Below are 17373 nucleotides of genomic sequence, written 5' to 3' on the forward strand. Positions count from 1 at the left end.
ATGTATGTATTTCCACGCCTGTATAAGCCCCTTATTAACCCAGTTACTTGAGGCTGATCAATATATGTCATTTCCGATCAGCTGCTAGTTCCTGACGCCTGATCACTGTTGTGTGAAGGGCGATCACATGCCAACGCAGGCCGCCCACTAACTCGATGAGATGCAAAGGGTCGGATGCTTGTGTTGTAATGGATTGGATGGATCTATTTACGGAAACGACTTGATCATCTATATGTTATACACATACGTCTATACACTGCATTTACGTCACAAATTTAAAAAAAAAAGGTTTTCAGGTTAGGGAATTGCTTAGCCATACTCTCAATGATTTCTAATCTGGTTTTAGGAGTAAAAATAACATTCACTAAGCTGTGACTCTATCTGACATTGTTTTTGAACAGATTGAGATTTACTCCTAGAATATCATGAAGTGTGCCAGATGCCCTTTAGATTTTGACATTAACGGCCGTTAATGATCTCCAGTAGACCTTTATGCCTGAGTCTATTTCTACATTTGATTGGCTGACACTGCATCCTTATACAAGCCTAAAGGCATATATATATATATTATAATCATAATATATGTCATTCTACTGAATGAAATGACCAATCAATATAAAATAAAATAAACATATAATACATAGCTATAAAATAGCTATAAACATAAACACATGTGAATAAAACAATAATATAACAAACTATAAACATTAACAAAACTGTTTTCAATAAATTGGCAGTTAATCCAAATGTATCGTTTTGAGTTGGAGTCAACCAACTGATGGTACACCACATTGACTAATATCTCAAATACCTTCAGCTCATATTTAAAAACAACAGGTTTTAGCTTTGTTCTTACCTGACTTGCAAGGTGAGGGTGAGCAGAGATGAATGTACGTTCACGAAACTTTATGTCAAGCAAATCAAAGGGATGGCAGATATCTGAATGACGGTAGAAGTAAAAGTACTGTTCTATAACCTCTGCTCCAGGCTCACAAATCAACGATCATCCCCACAGCACAGGCACTGGGAAACTAGTGTGTGTGGGTGTGGGGGCGTGGATGAAGAGAGAGAGATTGGTAGAGGGACATTGAGGAAGAGCGACATAGATGGACAGAGGGAAGTGATGGAACCCTTGAGGGAATGAGATTTAATGAAAAACAGAGTTACAAGAGTTAAAGTGTTTGAAAGACACGATTATAGACACATTTTTTTAGGGCCAATAAGGCTTTGGCCTAAAGCCCTCAGTGACCTCAAACAGCTGGACACAAGTCAGAGGGAAGGTGAAACAACATTTTGTAACAGTATGAAACGGCAACAAGCACAGATCTAAATTAAGCACCTGACAACATTTGTACATCGTTTATTCAGGCAGTTGGCAAAGATGACTGAATATCCCATGGATTTGATCAGGTTTGTATGTAGATATTTATTCTATATTAATAACTATTGTTATTTCTATGTGACTGGTGTGTCCCATTGGTGTCAAACTCACTTTGCATGTTATGTTTTATAACATTGCAGTTTACTTTCCACCAGTAGAGTGCAGTATGAGCTTTATTTGCCAAGGGAACTGTAGCATTGGCCTAGCAGAGCAATTTAGATCTCTCTACAGCTCTTGGCCTACTTATTGAACGTTCTCCAACTAATCTACTAACTACCAATATTTGCTTCCAAATAAGTTTATATTGTCTTATATTTTTATTATTCTATGAAATATATTCATGATAGCAGTGTGAGTAAACTTCAAGTTTTAAATATGTTCATGGGTATAAAACCTTACACGGCACAATGAATCGAGAGAGAGAGAGAGAGAGAGAGAGAGAGAGAGAGAGAGAGAGAGAGAGAGAGAGAGAGAGAGAGAGACTTTATGTGTCTTACCACATAAAGTGTGGTAAGACAATTAGGCTCCAAGTTTCCCTTTAGAACAGTGTATATGCATATATGCACCAAACGGCTCATCTAATGGAAGAATGATATGAAAGAAATACACAAGAGTTCCTGGCTCCACAATAAAATCTTAATTGTAGGCCTACTAAAAACATATTATATAAAATCACAAGCAAAGAACAAAACGCCTGTAAAACGTATAAATTAAGCAGAAATTGCATAGAGATTAATCGGCTGTTCCAAATATTTAATAGATATCAGCAACAAGCATATACAAACCATATGCAGCAGAATTATTTATTAAGCCTCAGTAGGCCTAGTTTTACTCGTCTCCTGATAGCATTTGGGTCATTGCTATTTAACCAGCTGCAATGCAAGGCCTCAAAGCAAGTGTTTGGGCTTCAACTATTAGCTTAATGCATGTGACTAACCCGAAGCATGCTGTTATATTACTGCATTTCACATTTTACGATACTTATAGGCCTACCAAAAAGAAGTGTAGGACAATACCTGGTACCAATGAATAAAAGCGCAGAAGCTTGTTTACGGCTCATAATAAATCCAGCAGGGGGCGAACAGTATCAGGGTAAGAACAGACAGATTCATATTTATTTTATTTCCCTCCGAACCAAGTCTTCCCAACCCGTCTACCATTTTTGTTCGAGTTATAAAAACAACATTTTATATATATATAAAAATTGTATTAATATATATATATATATATATATATATATATATATATATATATATATATATATATATTTTTTTTTTTAATAAGAATTCTCTGCTGGTTGCCGTTTGTGATGACTCAAGTCAAAAAGCCGACTGTGACCAATAAACGGCAGTCAGATCAGTTTATATACAATTTTTAAGTAACACAGTTCATTAATTTATCAATTCCATTAGAATTTCTTTCATACACCCATGGGGGCTCCCTACTGACAATATAATTATTTTTAGTTATTAATAAATACAAACATTCCTTTATTTTTAAGACTGGCTTGCAGGCTGAGGGCCTATACAGGCTATAGTATCAGATCAAAACGATTGGGAGGAACAGTGGCTCCTCGACCTCATCTGCCCAGTGTGACAGAGAGACATTTGATCTTGTTGACTGAAGGCCATCACCTGTTTGGTCTATTTATGAGCACTGTGTTGTCTACCATGCAGCGCCATTGTACATACAATTACATTACAAAACATATTGTTATACAATCTCGATAGGACTAACATCCTATTATTTGGGTTACTATTGATGTTGCATTTCTCCAGCAAGGACATGGTCAAACCGCCAGCTGGTTCTTCGTTTTTTGCTCTTCGTCCAAGCATTGTTGCCTTGGTCTTGAAGGATGCAGAGTTATCCACTCTGAGTGTATTTTTTAACTTCACATGGCCTTGCTATGATAAAACAATGGCTATTTTAATCTACTTCATAACAGAAGAGTTATTGTACAGCCCAATTCAGTCTGCCTTGCTTCGATTGCTGTTTCTGGTGTGTGTGTGTGTGTGTGTGTGTGTGTGTGTGTGTGTGTGTGTGTGTGTGTGTGTGTGTGTGTGTGTGTATACATACATACATATGTGTGTATATATATATATATATATATATATATATATATATAGACCCTTGTCAATCAATATACAAAATAAATGCATTCAGCATTATACGGTAGCCACAGAAATGAAACCAGAGCAGTCTTCCATCAGTTGTTTTGAACAAAGAAATTTACTTCCATCCGATCACATGACCATCATGAAGCACATTAAGACTCTTACAAACACAGACAGAGAACGCTACAATTGAGTAGCTACAAATAATGTGCATCTCGGATACAGCCTAATGTAGGATTCCTATGGCTAGAGCATTTAGAAATCACCCTAGAACTCGCTCAACGGTCAATCACGTATAGAATCAACTAGTGTGAATGTCACCCAGTAGTATTCGTAAGAAGTGATATAAAGGGGTATTAAAGTGTATAAAGTCACAAGCCCATCTGAGGTATCAGTATGGCACAACGATTGGCGGTCGCAATATCCAGTTTCAAAGTTTCGTCGATTGAGACACAAATTACACAAACGACACAAAAAAAAAATCATTGCATCAAAGCAGCGGCTTTTTAGGGGGTGGAGGAAATTCTAGAAAACCAGTTAGTGTACAGACACAACATCACCAACAACAACAGACGAGAGAAACAGAGGCGAAGTGTCGAGAAAAAAAAACTAACCCACATACAGATTTTTTTCTCGCCAACTTTTGCAGATGTCCAAGAGACCAACCTCACCCCAGGATCGCTATCATGAGTCTCAACCCTGCCGGTCCCTAAAGGACAATACTTATCAGCACCAAAAGCATTCAAGTCTGGGCTAACACTCACAGTCATCAGCTCAGTCTCATAAACTCCCCATATTTATATATATTTATAAAACAGTAAAAACGGCAAAGTTGATATTTGCCGCATCAGTCTTTGTAAAGAAGGATCCCATGCAGACAACACTGGAACACAGCAGCGATGCTGGGCCATTGTTGAGTCCTTTTGGCGTGTGTGTGTGTGAGAGTGTGTGTGTTAGTGCACGTGTCCATGGTGAAGCAGAGGGGTCTTCTCGCTGGGTGGTCCACTCACGAGTCCGTCCGTCTTGCTAGCACCCGTGCTATCTTTTAGTTTCTGTTCCAGGGCCCGGAAAAAAAGAAAAAAAGTTTGAGTAAAAGAAAATGTTACGACAAACACTATGAGGACTGTACGTACAGTAACGTATGAGTCATGGAATAATTACCATCTGTAACCGTTTAACATTATTTGCTGTTTTAAGCATCAAACTGAGTTTGTTTGACTAGAAATATGGGCATTTCCCTGAATTAATGGGACATGTGCAAAGGGAATGTTGAAAACTTCAGAAACTTAACCCAAGAAAGAGGGATATCTAAAGTTGTTTTTAGATACTCTAATTTTGATTTCACAAAGGGATGGACCGTTGCCATAATGAGCCAATAACATGACACCTGGGCGCCGTTTCAAGTAGCAGGTTACAGTATGTTTAAACTTCAACCAGAACTCTGACTCAAGCAGGCGATTTCCTGCATTGAAAGAACAGCCAATTTCAATCTCGAAGGAGAAGTTCTCAGTCTCGTTTCAGGTCTTCAACCTGAAACGTGCGACATCATACACACAATAAAATGTGTTGGTGTTTATGGTAGACTATTCATCCATTTATTTTTGAAGAAAGCCTGCTATAGGCCTGCAGCTTACTGTAGTTGAACATTGAACATGCATCAATGTTCAATGTTTGTAAAAAAAAAAACAAGCTTAACTCTGCCTTTCTAAAATGTTGTTGTTGTTTTTTTAACTTTGCCATTACTTTCTATCTATTTTACTTTTTACTTATCTATTATTTTATTTTATTGTATGACAATGTTTATATGTGAAGCACTTTGAGTCTGCCTTGTGTATGAAAAGTGCTATATAAATAAAGTTGCCTTGCCTTGCCTTGCCTTGCCTTAATATTGTTCATTCGACTTTATAGTCTCTCGCGGCTCTAACTGCGCTGCTTTTGATTTTTTTTCCCAGGGATGACGCCACTGACACCCTTTTCGCACCAGTCATAATACTGCAAGTTCAAGGGCTTTCATCAGTGGGCCATGGGCTCATCACCGTTGTGTTGCCTCATTCAGCGATGGTGATTTGACTGACATTTATTTAAAGAGAAATTGTTGGGTTAACCTTGCAATTGACAGTGCTTGCCGCTTGTTTCTATAAACATCCTTACTGTACTGACAGCGATATCAAGCATTCAAATGTCCTAAATGTAAATTTTAATGTAATTAATTATTCTTACATTTGAAATTAAGCTATGACGTAATTTCTTGAGGTCAATTAAAATGATCTCATTCTTTTTTTTGACTGTATAATCTTTGAGTTAAATAAGACCATTCATTTACCAACAATTCGTGTAGCATTGTCATCGGCTCAAATGATGACTAAACGGTGAATGAATGAACATGCATGTGGTGCGAGTGTTTCTTCGTCCGTGAACCCCACGTACCTGCATCAAGTACACTCGTCGCTCAGTTTTTCTGGGTATGTTTCTCATTTACAAGCTCTTTCCCCGACACCTAAAAGATGACCGAACTCTTCAAAAGCCAATAATAATCACAGCCCTTATTGGCCACTGCATCAAGCTGGGAGAGCAGCTCCAAAGGGGTTTCCAATTAGAGCTCGGTTATTATAATGATTAGTCGTTTGAGGTATCAAAGTATACCACTTCTAATTGGGAATTTGTTTTCATGCAGTTCGGATGCGGGTGGATCCAACCATGCAGTTAAAAGTGCTAGCTCATGCAACTGAAGTGAATAAGGTACGGTATGAAAAAAAGATTTGCTTCAAACACAGCGCTGTGATCGCGCCTGGCCTCTTTGATCTGCATAAAAACGTCCCATTCATGTCGTGGACCAATCAGACTCATTCCATCACAGAGCCTCTATAGAGAGGCTCCAGCTCATTGGTGGAAGGCAATCGCAAAACCAGTGACAAATTCCCATTACCCTCAGACGACGACGACACCCTGCATCGTGGAATCTAGCCCCTGGATAAGGAATCTGTGCCCGTTTGTAGACTGATTTCAGATCAACAAGGCGTTATACATTTTAAACAAAATAATTGTCATACCAGGTTCGCTGTTGACGTCAAGCTAATGCTCGTCTCGGACCTCTGCAAAAAACAGTACGAGGAAATCCTTATCCATAGAAAGATAACACCATTAGCAGAACGGCCCGGTTATCTTATCAACTCATTTACATAATGATGATACTTAGACTGGTTATTCAAGCCACGTATCAGGGATTGGTCCCTTGCCCCATAAATCAATTAACCCTTAACGCACTGCTTATGGTTCTCTGATAAAGACCACAGTACGGCTATTTCGACCTGACTTATCACACACACGCCTCGCTGTTTAAAACCCACAATCAAGCCATCCTCTGTAGAGACAGTTACATAGCTCCATCCTCATCAAACCAAGAAGCCTTTCAGCGTTTTCTGCCACATAACTACAGGGTAGTGTGCTGACCAGGGGGCGTCACCCAACCTAATATAGAATCACTGACAAATAGTTTGAATGTCTTCTAAACTGGTCCTTCCATCTCAGAGTCAAGTCAGAGTCAAGAGTCCAACAAAGTGGATTTTAAATATTTAACCCAAGTCATCAGCAGAGTCATAGTCATTTAGTCATAGTACATGCAACACACACGCACACGCACACACACACACACACACACACACACTACTAACACACTATTAACTAGATAACTAGTTAATAGAAATAGAAAGAACAGACAGGGAGGAGTCGGCCACAACACAGAGCATTCACTGGGGCATGCCCTCTATCAGTGTATTATACCACTCTGTCACTAACCAGGGTGGGCGTGCACAGCGAAAACAACACATGCACAACACGCGCGTGGGGACAACTTGCAGCGTCCTACCAGCGCTTACCTTGGAGCGCCTGTGCACCAGCACGGCCACAACGACGGTGAGCAGGCCCAGGCTGATGAAGATGTACTGCGTGTACTCCATCACCGCCGGCAACACCACCAGGTTGGTGTGGAAGGTGTCCAGGATGGGCCCGTCGATGTAGCCACTCTAACGAGGTTTAAATACAATTAAAAAAAAGGGGCAGCGATAAAGGTGATGAAAACTGAGGCGATTTGATTTAGAATGCAAGACTAGGGAAGGATGTAGTGGTCAAGGTTGTTGGGTTCTTGGTTCGAACGCCAATGTCCTCAGTCTAACCTGTGGGCATCCTTAAGCCAGACACCCTGACCCCTACCTGCTCCTAATGACAGGACATCTAAAATAATTCACTGCTTTGGATAAAAATATCTGTTAAATTACAAAATATAAAAAAAAAAGGTAAACAGGACTTCTATATAAACGCTGCAGTGGTGAGTGCAAAAAAATAAGTGTTCCTTATTGCAGAGGTACTAAAGGTACGTCAACATCATGGAAACAAGCTCCTCACCTCCTCAAACCAGATCATGGGCATCACCACATCCGCTATCTTCCCGGTTTCCCTGAGAACGCACAACATAAGTACTTTGGTCAACCACCCGCGGATGTATTAATGGCACTGGAAGCCATTATGGAAGCAGGAAATGCATTCGACTGAGAGATGAAGTGCTGCACAGAGGATAGGTGGGACAACGCGGTGACGTCATCGCCGTTCATAGATAGACCTCCGCTTACGTAATTGCCGAGACACGCTTCATGAACAGATTGAGTTGGAGACGTATGGACACGTTCAGCGGGACGCCCGTCATCTGGAAAAGGAATCAAAAACGAGAGGATACATACTGTTAAACAATAAGGGAAACAACATGGGCAATGACGGAAACATTAAAAGATTCTTAGCCTCCGTTAGAGAATCAGAACAGGGAAAGACGGTCGGCTTGGCCAAACTTCCAAGCTCCGAAGTGTAAGTTCACAAAAGAAGGAAATCCTTATTTTTGATCCACTCAAAAACTATTCCCACTTCCTTTGTCGTTATGGTGCCCAAAACAACTGATCTTCACATTGTATATATTTATAGCCCTTCTTACTTTAATGATCTGAGAAGAGTGGGCCAGGTGGGCAATCTGTTGAGTTATCATACATGCTTGTCCTTACAAACCTCAGCGATTTGCCACCAGTTGAATACAATGCCCCTCTGTGAACACTGTTGTATTGTATAACAGATCTATAGAGTCTATAGGATCAGTACTACAACCAATCTAAAGATTTATCTTAAGAACTATCTAAAGATGAACCAGCCAAAGGTGAAGTATCTTAACATGAGTCGTCATGAAACCAAACGTTATAGAACTAATTATGTAAGCGTTACGTGTTTCAGTTGCTTTGGGAAAAAGAACGAGAGTGTCAAAGGTCATGGCACAATCTGCTTTATCAGTCTACGACTTCAAAGTCGTAGTGACACTTTCCAGTGGAGAAAAAAAACAAAACAAAAAAACAAAAAAGACAACCAACCAATATTAGACTTTGATCAATAAGAATAGTTGCAGTTGCAACAGGACAAAGGGTGCCACATGAGAGATTATCTTATCTGCCAGGACCTATAGCTTGTCATCCACTAGTTCAACTATCAGGTTATTGATTGGGTTTTTTAGAGAAATCATTTTTTAGAGAAATAATAACTACATAACGTTGGAAGGAGGTTATGCAAGGACCTCGTCAAGGCCTGGGTGCTTTAGGGTTGGTGGGGTCTTCAAGCAGTCATATGACACCAGTCAGTCAATTTTGCCTGACCAAGTCAGTCAAATTTGCCTGACAGTACCGAAAGTCACTCTTTCACCTTTCACCCAGCCGATTTTGAATCCAGGTCAAATATTGTCCTTTGAGTAAAGTGGATTCTTGAAACGGTATTCTCCCAAAATGTTTTATTTGTCTCATCCTTGAATCAGTTGGTCTCAAAGGTCTTTACTTACTCTATGCATGCATTGAAATCTGCATTCTGTCATGCAGATTTCAAATAATCGACTGGCCTGTCTTTCTTAAAAAGATAATCCTTTAGAGTAAATTATTAATTTAAGATGATCAGGGAAGTAAAGGTTTCTTTGGCCACTATCCTTTTTTCTTAATAACATACTGTACATCACTGTCATTAAATCATGAATGCCATCTGAAGAGCTCATGCTACATCCACCTTAATCTAAAAACATTTGAAGCTAAATAAGAGAGCCAAAATCGAACTTGAATAGAGATCCTGACCCACAGATATACAATAATATACAAATATTTTTCTAATTTATAAATTGCATAGATGCAACAGTGTGGATGTTGCACTAACGCTACATGTGTTGTATGGTGCTCTGGGACAGTTTAGTGGCCCCTAGTTTGATCCTCTGACTAGTTTGTGGAGCCCACCTATAGGCATCCTTGGAGCAAGACGCCCGAAGCCCTAAAAAGTAGAAGCGATCAGGGTTAACTCACGGGGTGAATGTCTATGAAGAGGCCGTGTTTGTCCTCATCGGGACTGAGTCCCCCGACGAAGTCGAGCAGCACGGGGTCGGCGTTGAAGAAGTGGGGATGGGAGATGAACACGGGGGAGTCTGGGAAGGGTCGCCAACACATGACATCGTCATAGCGTCAACTTTCATACTTCTTTTTTTTCATTTTGAACATGATTATTGAACATAGTTTAAGGGATGAGGTCATGATCTGAAAAAGCTTTTAATGGGATTTAAATTTCATTTTTTAATCATCAACAATCATCATTCATTCAGCATTTACAATCTATTCAGTATTTTTGGCACACTTTTGCTAAACTGATTTTCTTTTAAAAAGTTGGACAATCGGGGCGCCCCGGTGGCGCACTGGGCTAAGGCGCATACCATATAGGCACAGTCCTAATCGCAGAGACCCAGGATCGAATCCGGCCTGGGTCATTTACTGCATGTCCGCCACACTTTCCTCTCTATCTCTCTCTATAATAAAGCCGAAAAAATGAAAAAATAAATCTTAAACAACAATGCTCTTCACTTCCAAATGGTGCGCAATGGCATACATAACCCTCTTAAAAAAATAATAATAAAAAGTTGGACCATGAGCATTATTATTAGCATGACTGTCCGAGCAGCGACATTAGAGTGAGCAATCTCATGAACGGGACTCACTGTGGCGACAGCTGCTGACGTTGAGGATGCCAGACTGCCTGCATGGACAGAAGCCCTCGTTGGGAGCGTAGTCAGAGCCGTTGGCAAACAGGGTCTTGGGAGCGACGTAGCGATAGAGAGGAATGCCCTGCATGACCCCGGGCCTCTGGTACACCAGCTCCATGGACCTGCAGACACACGGGAGGAAGGAGGAGGTCAGGTACAGAAGAACGACGACAGAAAGACAACAAGCACTGGACTATAACAAAGACACGCAGGCTGCAAAACAAAGAGAAACAAAAGAAAAGGAGAAAGAGAAAGAAACATTAATGAGGCGTCTTCAGCGCCGGATTATCCATAAGGGCACTTGGGGGGGGGGGCACCACATGAAACAAGCTTAAAAAAAGCTTGTTTCAACCCCCCCCAAGTTATATGCCAATTAGGTGCCTCCAACCTGGAAAACAGCCCCAGGCCTCAACATTTATAAATCCGGCCCTGCCTTTATGAGGAGGAGACCAAAAGGGTCCAATCTTTTCGGGTGTATAGTTGAGGTTAACATTAACACAATGTGGTGCACATTGTGTTCATACGGGCCCGGGCGTCTTACCTGCAGGCGTCCGGACTGTAAAAGGGTAACGTGGTCTTGGGGGTCATGAATGGGGGCCACATCTGACCGGCTGTTCCATTCATCATGTTACACTGGGGGGTCCCCCAGTTACTCAGCTATGGAGAAGGGACACCCTGGGCTGTTAAGATTTTTTAGATATTTGTTGAAATTCTCTTTACATCTTGACCGCAAATGATAACCCAATGCTTTTACAGAAAAAAAATAATGTTATCTGTGGCTGTCGAAGCCCTGTAACAAGTCTGTCTTATCATTTTGTTCAACCCGAGTGAGATTGTATGGACTACCTTGTCTATTTACCTACCCAGCTACCTGCCTGTACTCTGCCATGCACTCATTGCACATAACAGATTGTTCCCCAAAGTGAGGCAGACCTATTGCTAAAGCCAGCAGGATAGTCAGGATAGTGTTTTTGAGTTGCTTGAGGGAGGCCTGAAGGAGGGATGGGATTTTTTTTCGGTTGGATGCTAACAAATCTAGCTCACTCTGGCTGGTTTCCCTTAATTGATTACCCTATTAACAGACAAAACAATTACTTATACACAACGTACATTCAGTTAGATTCAAAGCAACATGGTGTGAATGGAAATATATCTTTAGTCTCCAATACTAAGCTCACGTTTGTATTGAATCACATTGATGTCTCACCTTTGTGAGACCATTCCAAGAGTCCACTTTATGAACTTTACTGATGTCGTCTTTGCCGGTGTGGATGTTGAAAAGTCCAGTGTTTGAGTTGTTGAACTACAAAAGACAAAAAGAGGAGGGATTTTTTTAAAACAATTTAAAGAAATCGCTAATTTTAAATCAAAGTTCTGATATTTCTGAAAAATAAAGTTAGGAAAAAAATAAGTTGTTTTTTTTCACAAGCTGCATTTCAAATCACAAATCAAAATCATGTTGTGCGTCTGGGTGACGACCCTCTCTCACAGGCCTGTTGTGCTGTCTGAGCCCCACTCACCTCGGAGAACAGGCCAAACTTCCCCTTGGTGGGCAGCATGCCGGGCAGGTACTTGTTGAGGAAGTCCACCAGGCCGCTGTCGTAGCCCCACATCAGCTCCCCCACGGGCTTGGTCAGGAAGGGGCCCTCCTTGAACGTCTTGAATGTGGCGCTCATCATCATGCGCACAGCAAACGGCAACTTCTCCATCATCACCGCCGCGCCCTGAGAACACAGCCAGGGAGAGGAGAGGAGGTCGGGGTGGGCCTGTGTCTTATTTCAGAGTCCTTCATTTTCCCCAGGGATCCTGGTCTAGCGTTGGTTGGTGTAGCTACGAGCTAGCTGAGGTTAATTCACTCTCTCTGTAGCGTTGACGGGTGTAACTACACGCCATGCAGAGGGTATTTTTCCTCACCAGCACCAACATGTTGGGGATGGTGACCACGTCAGACTCGTTCCCGACCGACATGCTGGGCTCAAAGTGGTACTGTCGGTACTCCCGGTAGGACACGGTGAAGTTCGGGTGAAAGGTGATGTTGTCTTTCTGACAGCGCTTCCTAAGACAGACAGATGATAAACAAAAATAACGATTTATCAGCAAAATTGTAAAACCTGTTATCGAGCCATTTCCATTTAAGTGAGGTATTTATTAGAAATACATTATTCAAATGTAAAATTATTCTTTGATTTAAATTGTTGTACACTGATTTCAGAGACTAGAACTTAACTATTAAAGTGTAATTACTAAATACATTCAGTAATTACCAATGCTTGTATGTAGGTACTGGGGAACAAGATGTGAAGTTTTGGCATACAGGGATAACAATTCGGGATCTTACAAAGAATTTACACTGTGGTTATTTTTAAAACTACTCAGTACCTATATTATATGTACAACCTTCGGAGGACGGTAAATGATCCTACGTCCATGTTTACACATCTCTTCACAGGGGACGTCTTTCCAGCCAATCAGGCTTGTTGTGGTGATAAACGTGAATCAACTGGTGTTATTATAGAATACTAGTATAGCATTTTGTTTGTTGAATAGCTGCTTCTGTTTTCCTGTTGGGTTCTAATTTATTTATTTATTCATACATTATATTTTTAGAAAACAAAAACAAAATTGCATGATGCAGAAGTCATCACTCCATCTTATGTGAAATGTCCAGATTTCTGCTTGGTTCTGTATGTACCCTTATATTATAGAATAGTTAGCCAGTACATAATAATAAATACAGTAAAAATTCCAGATGTCCAGATTATTGCTCAGAGGGTCTTACATATAATATAGGTACTAAAAAATAACTACATGATAAATGATTTGTAAGAATCCTGAATTGTTAACCCTTTATGCTATAACTTCACATCTTGTTCCCCAGTACCTACATGCAAGCATTGTTAAGTACTGAATATGCATGTATCTGTCCATCTTAAATAAATAGTTGATATACATTTCTTAGCATCCACAAGGGGTGAGTTGAATATTAACTTAAACATGGCACTATCAAATGATATGGTAGGCCTACACACCAGGCATGTTAGGAATTTTAGAGTGATCAGTGCCGGCAAAACTCTATGGGTTAACACTGAGCCCAGGAAGGCCTTTCAGAAAGCACACAGTGTTCCAAACCATCAGCCCAATTAAACCAATTCCCTAGAGACAAAGCAACCATAATCTGAACCATTCCGAGCAGCCAGGTAAATATTTTCACACAAAGGGGATCTTAAGTCCATAAGTTATATATAATAAGAATTATATATTATAAAAAAAGATATATATATATATATATTATTTTAAATATACTGTATATTTTTTATTATACCAGTAGGCTACTGCCTATAGTTTTTGGCTTATCTTGCAAGTGGTCACACTAAAAAGTAATTTGAGTCACACTATATAGATTGAATCGAGAAATGACCAACGCCACGGTAGGTAGCCTACAGACCTGTACACGTAAGGTCCCCTCTGCTCCACCATGGGCTTCTCCCCCAGCAGAACCTCCTGGGGGTTGAGGACGTTGAAGAAGTACACTGACATGAAGAAGGGGACAGGGATGTCCTTCCACATGGTGTAGGAGATCTCATTATTCGGGTCTATCACGGTGTTCTGGGGGTTGAAATTAAAACACAATAGCACGTTTACACATTTTTCTGGAAGAAATAATAAGCTACAACGCTGGGTATCTACAGTAGGCTAGTGGGAAAAGGCAGGCCCACCTTGGCAGTGAGCAATATAGGCTACAACCGTGCAGAATCGTGAGCAGTTGTCAACAATTACTGTTTTACTGACTGTTTGACTGTTTACTGTCCTCACTTACCTTTATTATTTGTTCATCAATGATCATCGGTCCTACAAACACAATCACTGTTCCGAAAGACACCAAAAGTAATCCCGCGACTACGAATCCAATTATCCCCTTAGATGTATTAATGGCCATAATGAGTATAAATAAAGATCAGCCAGAGACAACTGAACAAAACATCCCCGAAGAGTGCGAATGGTTCATTCTCGGATGCTGTCCAGATCCCTTTTGGTATCCGACTATCGTTGACAGGCTAAAGTGTAAATGCTATCATGACTGTCGCGTTCAGTATAAAAAAGCCACGGGAAATCATAAAGTCCACTCATAAACGAATAATCATATAAATCCAATCTGTTTTTGAGTGAACCCAGGCGGCTGCACCGCCGCACAGAGGTGTTTATATTTTGGAGGCCACGCCCCCTGGTGCGCCAAGTGTGTCTGGGAAATGTAGTCAAAACATGCGCGACTCAAACAAGCACGACTATTAAAAAGGTTTACCAAAGCGACAAGTCATATTCTACATCGGTCTTGTGGGTTTTCACATAATGACTGATCGTGTTTTGTCAAAGTGAGACAAGATAACAAACTAAAATGACATTTAAGAAATGTTTTTTCATTTACAAATTGTTGCAACAAACTCCACTCGTGTTGTTATAGATTACTAGTAGGCCTATAGCCTTTAGTTTATCGAACAGATGATTTTGTTTTCATGTTGGCCCATTTTTTCTTCCCGAAGACTTCCCCTTTCCAAGCCTCATATAACCCCAACACAAATTCTTATTTCGTAAACAATTTGTGTCAAAAGGTTTTCTGAGATGACACATTTACGCCTGTGCTCTTGGTCATGTCTTGCGTAAGATAATAGTACTCTAAATACGATGATTGTTAGTCTCTGGTACGACAATTTAACATTTAACATCTGGCAAAACTTGCTCTCAACCAAGCAGCAGACAAGGGGTATAAAACTGTCAATGTGGCGAGGATTTGCTGTGCCGGAAACTGCCCTAATCCTAAAAGCCAGGGAAAGAAAAGTTGAACATACCATGGGTTTTCACCCACTTTATTAAAGACAGTAGACAGTCATGGTCTTTAAATGGGTGGCTTGGGGTCGCCATCGAATGTTTTGTATTCACGTGGATTTTCTTTAGAAGACACACCATGGACCATGGGATGGTTTGCTGGCGATACTTGGCCATTTTCTCAAGGGAGTGGTCATCTTGCCAGGGACCACCCCATCCCATTAGGATGATTATAGTGAATGCAACTAGGGGAGGTAGGGAACAGTATGTTCATTTTTCTTTTCTTTTCATCGAGTTCTGAGAATAAATCTCAGAAATCTGAGAATTTATTATTTATTTATTTGGCCTTTTTTATGCTTTATTGTAGAGTGAGATAGAGGCGTGTATGGGAGATTGGTGGGAGGACATCCAGCAAAGGACCACGGGCAGGAATCAAACCCGGGTCGCTGCGATCAGGACTGAGCCCATATACGCTCTCTCCAAGGTGAGCCACCGTGGTGCTCCTTAAATCCGAATTCTGAGACAAAAATCTGAATTCTTACCTTGATCAAAATTCGGTCAGAATTATTAAAATCTGAATTGTAGGCTACCTGTAAAGAACCAAGTTTAGTGATAGGCCGGCCTAGTCATTTTGCAATATACAGGACGGGTCCTGTATGTCACAATGCAAAGACCTGCAAAACCACATGCTGATCGAAGATTTCTGATGTAAGCAAGTTTTTGCGTGTTCAAGGGGTCCCGAGGGGCAAAAGGTGAGTGAAAAATAAATATGTGTTGGTTGGTGCCTGTCCTTATTTCAAAATTCTGACTTTCTCATAATTCTGACTTTTAAAATCAGAATTCTGACTTTTATATAATGACTTTTCATAATTCCGACTTTAATGCCTTCCGACTTGAATGCGCTGGTCCCCTCCTCGAGCATCCACTGTTTGAAAACGAGACACTCAATAGACTATAGACATTTTTTGGTAAATAGTTAGGACTTTCTTACCTTTATTATTTGGTCATCGATAATCAATGGTCCTGCAAATACAACAATGATTCCAAATAAAACGGTCAGACTCCCAAAGACCATGAATACGATCGCCACCTTGGATTTATCAATATGCATGATTGCTGCTATTTAGCCTCTTAACTATGTCTATTAACAAAGATTATAACGAAGTTTTTAATTTTTTAAGGTACCAAAAGAAAAAAGCGGTGTCTTAAGTAGTCTGCCTCCCCTGCATGGCGATAGGCAAGTGAAAGCTGCAGCCCTGCAGTTCTTCTTATAGACATGGGGAGCGTTGTTTATCACCTCGGGGGGGCTCCGACCAACAGCGTGGGCTGATACGTTCATATAAAAAAAACTAGTAGACTTATAGGCCTCCTGAGATTCAATTTCGCAAGCTATTGGAATAGCGATTTTTGGTCGTTTAACACGAACTAATCAAGCACTCCTGAATCAACTTTTTTCTTTTTTTAGTATAGTATATATAAATATATAAAAATAATAATACATTTCCCTAAATAAACAGACAAATGAATTAATGAATTAATGTAGGCTACACATTTATTAATGAATGTATCTGTTTTATTTGTTTATTTAGGGATTTTAAATTAGGCCGGCCTAATAAGCTAATCAATAGGCTGCTAACCCTTGTTTCTGACTACGATGACAACTGTGCCAATCTTCTTCGTGCTGATTGTGAGTCGTGCACTATAGGCTATTTTGCAATAGGCTATGCTTTTATTGCCTCACCTGGAACTTCTTTTAATAAATTAGCCTACACATTCTTTGCATATCTTTGTAAGCGTTGCTCCATGAAATTATCTCCCTATGAAGAACAGGTCGTTATATTAGGACACGATTTGAATGTCAAGGGTTTAAGATAACTTATTAAGGGACTGAAAACTGGTCAATTGTGTTGTTTGACATCGTACAATGCGGGAGCAGAGAAAGGTCGCGACTCGGAACATCTAAG

General features: G+C 40.3%; 2 protein-coding genes across 6 annotated transcripts in view; both read right to left on the minus strand.

Annotated features, from left to right (window-relative positions):
* slc4a5b (solute carrier family 4 member 5b) overlaps nucleotides 1–995 on the minus strand; it is a 28314-nt gene extending 27319 nt beyond the window's left edge. The window contains 1 exon segment of the mRNA XM_084483335.1: nucleotides 857–995. The gene's annotated coding sequence lies outside the window, so the exon portion shown is untranslated.
* Nucleotides 996–3609: 2614 nt separating this feature from the next.
* Nucleotides 3610–16626, minus strand: scarb1 (scavenger receptor class B, member 1). 5 transcript variants are annotated; one of them, XM_084483422.1, is made up of 13 exons: nucleotides 16401–16626; nucleotides 14034–14194; nucleotides 12503–12644; nucleotides 12109–12312; nucleotides 11796–11891; nucleotides 11130–11245; nucleotides 10544–10710; nucleotides 9861–9979; nucleotides 8121–8194; nucleotides 7897–7948; nucleotides 7371–7517; nucleotides 5923–5992; nucleotides 3610–4547 (listed from the first exon to the last, which is right to left on the minus strand). In XM_084483422.1, the coding sequence occupies exons 1-12, from the start codon at nucleotides 16518–16520 to the stop codon at nucleotides 5945–5947; spliced, it is 1446 nt and encodes a 481-aa protein (XP_084339548.1). In that variant the 5' UTR covers nucleotides 16521–16626; the 3' UTR covers nucleotides 3610–4547; nucleotides 5923–5944. The 5 variants fall into 5 exon arrangements, with proteins under 5 accessions (XP_084339548.1, XP_084339549.1, XP_084339547.1 ...); XM_084483423.1 differs by lacking the exons at nucleotides 5923–5992; nucleotides 16401–16626 and adding exons at nucleotides 6546–6587; nucleotides 14406–14758; XM_084483421.1 differs by lacking the exon at nucleotides 5923–5992.
* Nucleotides 16627–17373: the final 747 nt, after the last annotated feature.

The sequence above is a fragment of the Micromesistius poutassou genome (genome assembly GCF_964030765.1).
Source record: "Micromesistius poutassou genome assembly, chromosome: 18".
In the NCBI taxonomy this organism is placed as follows: domain Eukaryota; kingdom Metazoa; phylum Chordata; class Actinopteri; order Gadiformes; family Gadidae; genus Micromesistius; species Micromesistius poutassou.